This window comes from Lepus europaeus, chromosome 5 (assembly GCF_033115175.1).
Source record: "Lepus europaeus isolate LE1 chromosome 5, mLepTim1.pri, whole genome shotgun sequence".
NCBI lineage: Eukaryota > Metazoa > Chordata > Mammalia > Lagomorpha > Leporidae > Lepus > Lepus europaeus.
In genome coordinates, this window is record NC_084831.1 from 139,197,663 (window position 1) to 139,204,915 (window position 7,253).

The 7,253-nt window shown below is 57.9% G+C and overlaps 1 protein-coding gene across 8 annotated transcripts in view; it reads left to right on the top strand.

The window, feature by feature from the left end:
• The window catches only part of REPIN1 (replication initiator 1), a 33,348-nt gene extending 26,317 nt beyond the window's left edge, over window positions 1-7,031 (top strand). The window contains exons 1-3 of one of the 8 annotated variants that reach the window (XM_062192828.1): window positions 1,393-2,033; window positions 2,827-2,953; window positions 4,303-7,031. In XM_062192828.1, the coding sequence (XP_062048812.1) occupies window positions 1,995-2,033; window positions 2,827-2,953; window positions 4,303-6,014 (1,878 nt within the window). In that variant the 5' untranslated portion in view covers window positions 1,393-1,994 and the 3' untranslated portion in view covers window positions 6,015-7,031. Of the gene's footprint in view, window positions 1-1,392; window positions 2,034-2,457; window positions 2,954-4,302 lie in introns of those variants that run through there. The other 7 variants (XM_062192829.1, XM_062192836.1, XM_062192834.1 and 4 more) reach the window with 7 other exon arrangements.
• The last annotated feature ends 222 nt before the right edge of the window (window positions 7,032-7,253 follow it).

Genomic DNA, 7,253 nt, shown 5'->3' on the forward strand with positions numbered 1-7,253 from the left:
GCCCCCAAATCTCACATTTTTGTCCATGTGTGAGTTTTATTTTCTTTAAACTATAAAAGTTATGCATTTAATCTACAGACAACTTGACTATGGGAGGTAAGATAAGACCTGCAGAAACAGAGACATGAATCTGAAATGTCTCCAAATGCCCACCGGGTTTTAAAAATATTCACAAGAGATTCTAAAGTTCACTTGGAAGAATAAACCAGTGATCCTGGCCAAGAAATTCTGAGAAACAACAAAGTGCAACTTGTGTATGGTGAGTATTTAAAAGTATGAGGCATTGAAACTTACTCTCCACTCTCCATGACAAAACATAAAATGCGACTTATGGAGAGGGTGGCTTCTCTAAACATAACTCTAGGGCAGAAAACATCAAAGAAGACTGACAGGTTTCAGCACATAAAAACACAACTTTCTCACACCAAAAATTAAAACGTTGAAGTACAAACCAAGGAACCATGTTTGTCTTCCAAACAATACAACTTACTTCCCAACTTTAAACATGGGCACGAAGGGACATAAACTCACAGAACAGAAAGCACAAACCAGCAATAAACTATGTGAAAAACTGAAAAACAACCCAGCCAACTAGTAAGAGAAGAAATGCAAATCAAAACAATGAGAAAAAAAATCTTAAGTTAAATTTGAAAAGACAGCTGTGTTGTTAAGGATACAAAAATAAGCATTTCTCAGGGAAAGCGAATCAATTTTTTGGAAGATAATTTAGAAAAGACTTAAATATATTTTACCTTTGACTCATCGAACTAGATTTTCTAGAATTTTAAAATCAGGCATGTGCAATAAAAGATTTTACAAGGGCGAGGAAAAATAGAAAACTTATAAACAATCTGTGCATTTATGCAGCCATTATGAATCATAAGAATATCCAATAAAACCGGAGAATATTCGCTATATTTTGTTAAGTAGAATATATCCCAATTATGCCAAACACGCAATGGATACGCAAAGAAAAACCCCAGCGGACAAGTACTAAAATATTAAATGTAATTGGCTCTAGGAGTTCAACCTATGAGAGATTTGTACGTTCTCCATTTCCTATTTATGCAACAGGTTTTTTAAAAGGTGTTTTAAAAATAATTGTACAATTCAGAGATTGCCTTTGTTGAAAGCATGAAAGGACATGCACTTGTACTAGCCTGGAAACCTCGGGAAGTGTTTCCAAGGCCACCTGCTAGTGGGTGAGTCACGGGCACAGGTTCGCACCTGCCTACGCGGACGCCACACTGGCTGCCGAGCGTTTCCAAGCGAAGTGACCCCACGTGCACCAACGGCCACTCCGGCAGTCGCCCCGCGCCAGGCCCGCGGCCCCGGGGGAACCCGGCAACCTCGGCTCTTTCTTGATTTGTGCAATAGAGGCCTTCGATCCTGCTTTTGCATCCTCCGCTCGGAGCAGATCGGCAGCGCACGCTGCCAGTGCGCTCTTGCTTACCCCTGGGCGCGCTGCGGCTAGAGGTGCGCGGCCGCCAGGCAGCAGCCGCAGGCAGGTGCGGCCTGGGAAAGGCCCCGGGCACGACGCTCCAGGGGTGGAAGGCGACCTCTTTGAAGTCGGCCGACGGGCTCCGCGCCTTTAATAAGCCAGCGAAGACCGACCAGACCCAGTGACCGCAGCCCGGCCACGCGCTTGTCCCGGGGCGAGCGTCCTCCGCAGGGGGACAAAGGGTCGCGAAACTTGAGCTCAGGCTTGTCCCGGAAACTCCAGGCTAGGGGTCACCCAGGCAACGGGTTCGGGAGCTTGGAGGCCGCTCCGAGTTAGGGGGTGACCCGGCCTTGGCGGCCCCCCGGCACGCCCCGCCCCCAGGCCGCGGCCGCCCGAGCCAGCGACTGACCCTCGGCAGCTCCTGTAGTCACGTGGCGCCTGGGAACCCGGCAGGGGGGAGGTTGGGGACGGGCCTGGCAGTTGTGAACTCGAACCTGCGGCTGTCGCCGCGCCCGGGTGGGGAGCGGGCCGCGGAGGCCAGCCTTCGGGCTCCATGGACGCGCGCCGCGGTCCTGCACAGCCCGCCGGAGAGGTACGGCCCAGGCCAGGGGCGCGGGGTCATGGCGGGCCCGCGGGGGCGGCTCCACCTGCGGGGCGCGTGACCGTGAGTGTGCGCGACTGTGTGTGTCTGTGTGTGCGGGAGGGGGGCGGGGGGAGGAGGTTGCTGTTGGGTCCGCGGGCGGGGGGCGAGCGCACCTGCGCACAGGCTCCGCGAGCTGCGTCGTGCGTGGGACCCGATAAGGCTCAGTCGTAGGAGTGGACCCGTGTGTCTGTGAACGTGGACGAAGAACATGCACCAATACAAAGGGGGGGGGGGTGCGGGCCTCTAAACACCGCTAGCCATCTAAGATGCCGAGGGGGCTTCTGCCAGAGTCCTGGTCACGGGGGCTCAGCACCATGGGAAACAAACAGGCTTGGAATTCCTGTTGGGGGGGTGGGGGAAGGGGAGCCAGTGGGGATACCAGAGTTACGGCCGAAGCCGGCCTTTGGCTAGCAGGAAAAGCGCAGACCCTGGCCGCGGAAAGGGGAGTCTGCGGCCCCTGCAATGGAGGAAGTGTGGTCCCGAAGGCAGCAGTGCGCTTACTGCCCGGCGAAGGAGCACGCTCCTTTATCAGTCTGATATCCATTGTGGTCACTCTGCCTGGCAGGGTGTGGGGCTCTGTTGGGGGAGGGGTTGTGGCTATTGAGCACACCAAGATGACTGCCATGGAGGAGCTCGGAACCTCACACCTGTTTTCTCTCCCCTCCCCACAGGTAAGGCTGACCTCTCTGCAGTCAGAGGTCTGAGCTCTGCCATGGGGGTAGGGGTGTCTTTATTGCTGCAGTTTTCTCTGACATCTGGGGGCTACCGGAGTGTGGGCCGAAGCAGGCGTGGCAGCTGCAGAAGTATCCCCAGGAACATCCCCAGGAGGAGCTGGAAAAAGCCTGCTCCCCAGCTCTGCAGTTTACAGGGTAGAGTCTGGCCTTTGTTGTGTTTCCAAACCAGTCCACAGTGCCCCATGCTGGCAGGAGACAAGGGGCCTTTGGGGGAAGGACTCCTCTCCCACACCCTGGGGGTCATCCCTACACTCAGTCTGGCACTGGGGATGCATCAGCTGTGTGCAGCCCTGAACAGACTGTAGGAAATTTCAGGAAGATGTGTCTGGAGCCCATGAGCAGCCATGGAAGATCCCTTAGGGGTCTAATGGCCACCACAGCCCTTATTCTGTGTAGGAGGCTCTCCTGCAGGAATCTGGGCTCCCCCAAGCTGTGGGAGAGCTGAAAGCAAGGCAGCCCTTGGCAAGGCTGGGGCAGGACCAGGCAGGGGACAGATTACAATCTCTTGACTCAATAATCCCCAGCACCCCAAAGGAGGCAGAGCCAGGGATTGGGCTCCCCCCCTCCCGCCAGAGCAGCAACCTGTGGGTGTTCCTGGGATTCAGGGAGAGCGTTCCTTCTTGCCGTGTTCTAATGGTGTGTGTGGGTGGAGGAGGGCAGGCGGGCAGAATGTGGGCACAGTCTGAACAGGTGGTGACCTGGTGTTAGCTGTGCTGGGAGTTGCACCCAGTGTGCCTCTCCTTTTCCCTGACAAAGCCCGTTCTCCTTTGCTCTCCAGAGAGTCGAAGGTTAGTGAGGCTGAAAGCGCCTCCCATGTGCTTTGATAGGAATGAAAGGCTATAGAAATTTCTTTCTTGGAGATCTTTGCAAACCCAGGTGTATTAGAGGAAAAATTGCCAGCCTGGGAGTTTAAGGGACCTGTCCCTGAGTCTTGGTTCTGCTGTTGGTTTCTCATGTCACCTGGGGCAGGTCCCCTCACCTTGTGGTGCTCCACAGCTGCTTCATCGATCAGCCAGGGAGCCCAGTGTCTGCTCACCCAGCCTCACAGCTCTGAAGCTCAGAGATGGCAGTCAGAAGTAGAAACAAGAAGAGGACAGCAGGGAAGCACTTTGGAAAAGTCTAAAGCACTGCAGGGCGATGGGAGCGCATTTTCTGTTGAGTCCCCTGGCAGGAATGTTTGAGCAGCCAGCACTGGAGTGCTCACTCCTCGCCTGACACTGGGGTAGCTGTTAGGAGGGGGATTCCAAGAAGTGTCAGGGTCCCTCTCTTCTGGAAATTTGCAGGGCAATAAAGGCGTGAGACAAACATCCTTGAAATGTTATCTAGACACTCAAGAGTAAAACAATATGTAAGGTACAAAGAAATGGGGGAGTAGTCTAGAGTGATGGAGTTCATAGGTGGTGGCTGAGCCCCACCCCTCTCACCTTCCTGGGAGGATCCGGGTCAGGGGAGGGCTCTGGAGTGACTGTGCTTTTTCACCCCAGCAGAGGCAGGACCCATGCTGGAGCATCGCTGCAGGGACCCCCTGGCCATGGGCCCAGCCCAGCACCGACTCATTTCTGGGACCTCCCAGAAGTCACCCCAGAGCCTGGAAACGGAGTCCCGCCGGCTGAAGCAACAAGGCACCTCAGTGGCCCAGGCTCCTGGCCAGGCCCCAGGCAGGGCCCATCGCTGCGCGCACTGCCGAAGGCACTTCCCAAGCTGGGTGGCCCTGTGGCTTCACACCCGGCGATGCCAGGCCCGGCTGCCCCTGCCTTGCCCCGAGTGTGGCCTTCGCTTCCGCCATGCCCCCTTCTTGGCCCTGCATCGCCAGGTCCATGCCGCAGCCACCCCACACCTGGGCTTCACCTGCCACCTCTGTGGGCAGAGCTTCCCAGGCTGGGTGGCCCTGGTTCTGCATCTGCGGGCCCACTCAGCTGCAAAGCGGCCTATCGCTTGTCCCGAGTGCGAGAGACGCTTCTGGAGACGCAAGCAGCTTCGAGCTCATCTGCGGCGGTGCCACCCGCCTGCCCCTGAGGCCCGACCCTTCATCTGTGGCAACTGTGGTCGGAGCTTTGCCCAGTGGGACCAGCTAGTTGTTCACAAGCGCGTGCATGTAGCCGAGGCCCTGGAGGAGGCAGCAGCCAAGGCTCTGGGGCCCCGGCCGAGGGGCCGCCCTGCAGTGACCGCCCCCAGGCCCGGCGGGGATGCGGTAGACCGGCCCTTCCAGTGTGCCTGCTGTGGCAAGCGCTTCCGGCACAAGCCCAACCTGATCGCCCACCGCCGCGTGCACACCGGCGAGCGGCCGCACCAGTGCCCCGAATGCGGGAAACGCTTCACCAACAAGCCCTACCTGACTTCACACCGGCGCATCCACACTGGCGAGAAACCTTACCCGTGCACTGAGTGCGGCCGCCGCTTCCGCCACAAACCCAACCTGCTATCGCACAGCAAGATCCACAGGCGGTCGGAAGGCTCTGCTCAGGCTGCCGCCCCGGGTGCCGGGAGCCCCCAGCTGCCAGCCGGGTCCCTGGAGCCCCCGGCAGAGCCGCCCGCAGAGGCCGTAATGCAGCCAACCCAGGGGCCTGCACCGGATTCTACCCGGCAGGACCAGGCTGAGACCCCGGCCTCACTCTACAGCTGCGACGACTGCGGCAGGAGCTTCCGGCTCGAGCGCTTCCTGCGCGCCCACCAGCGCCAGCACACAGGGGAGCGGCCCTTCACCTGCGCCGAGTGCGGGAAGAACTTCGGCAAGAAGACCCACCTGGTGGCGCACTCCCGGGTCCATTCCGGCGAGCGGCCCTTCGCCTGCGAAGAGTGTGGGCGCCGCTTTTCGCAGGGCAGCCACCTGGCTGCCCACCGGCGCGACCACGCCCCCGAGCGGCCCTTCGTCTGCCCCGACTGCGGCAAGGCTTTCCGTCATAAGCCCTACCTGGCCGCCCACCGGCGCATCCACACCGGCGAGAAGCCCTATGTGTGCCCCGACTGTGGCAAAGCCTTCAGCCAGAAGTCCAACCTGGTGTCCCACCGGCGCATCCACACGGGCGAGCGGCCTTACGCCTGCCCCGACTGTGACCGCAGCTTTAGCCAGAAGTCCAACCTCATCACTCACCGCAAGAGCCACATCCGGGACGGCGCCTTCTGCTGCGCCATCTGCGGCCAGACCTTCGACGATGAGGAGAGACTCCTGGCTCACCAGAAGAAACACGACGCCTGAAGGGGGCGGGCAGTGGAGGCGTGGGTGTCCCCGCAGGAGCTGGCGGAGATGTGTGGGTGGTTGCCTTGGTGCTGGTGGTGGGGATGTATGGGAAACCCGCTGGGGACACAGGAGGCTGAGGACACAGGGAGGGAGTTCAACACCCCCCTACTCCACCCCTTCCCCACGGCCCGGGCCTCCAGCTGGTGTTTGCTGAGGCTCTCTCCTGACTGTTGCGCCCGGGAGAAGTAGCAATAGCAGCCGGGTCTAACCCTTAGAGCCCTGCGCTTAGAGGGACCTCCCGTGGAAAGGAAGGCCCTGCATCCTCTGGTGTTAACGCCTTAACGCCCCCGTCTTTTCCCATGAATTACTCCTGATTGGAAGTAGGTGTGGTACAGTCCTTAGTAAATGAGCACTCGGGGATGAAAAGTGGGCCAGCTGGGTACACCTTGGAGAACCTGCCCGCCTCGTTAGACAACACCTGGGCCTCTTCCAGCATCCAGAGGTGAAGCCCAGCTGCTCTTACCTCTCCGTGCTCCCCCCTGCCCCTGCGTAGGCCTCGGGAAGACCTAACTACTGTTAGCCCGTCCTCTTCCTCTGCAGAGATAAGTCCCTGCAGGGCATTTTCTCACTGATATGTCTGGCTTTATCCACCACCCCTCAGTAGTAGGGTTCCCCTGGCTGCCAGCAGCCCCTTCTGCAGGCTTTTTGTCTGAGCTCACCAACCCCTCCTTCCAAAGCTGGACAGCTGTGAAAGGTCTGCTCCAATGGTGAGACTGCAGGGAGGACACTTGGTGAGTTTCCTTTTCCACATCGCTAGTGGCTGGATGCCCAGCCTCTGCTTGGGTGCCTCCACCTCCTGAGGCCCTGGTTCTACTGTAGGATGATTCTAATTCTTAGAAGTTCTTCCTTATAATGAGTGAAGTCCGCTTTCCTATGATTTCTACCTACTGGGCCTCGTTCTGTTCTCTGGCACTGAATAGAACGACTATTTACCCTCCTTTTCGGACTATAGAGAATAAAGATTTGGTTTTAGAACTGGTGGCTGAGGAGTGTTCTTTTCTGGGGTGCCTTGGAGTTGGTAGGAGAAGCAGCATGCACTCCTTCCAAGGCAGGGGTGGGTGCAGAGCAGGAGGGGGCACTGGCAAGCAGGCCAAGTGCCCGACCTGCTGAGTCCCTGTACAGCCCGACTCCGCTTCTGTGAGGAGGAGGAGGCCATCACACCCCGAAGCTGGGCTGATTTTCTGGGTGGTAGGCTAG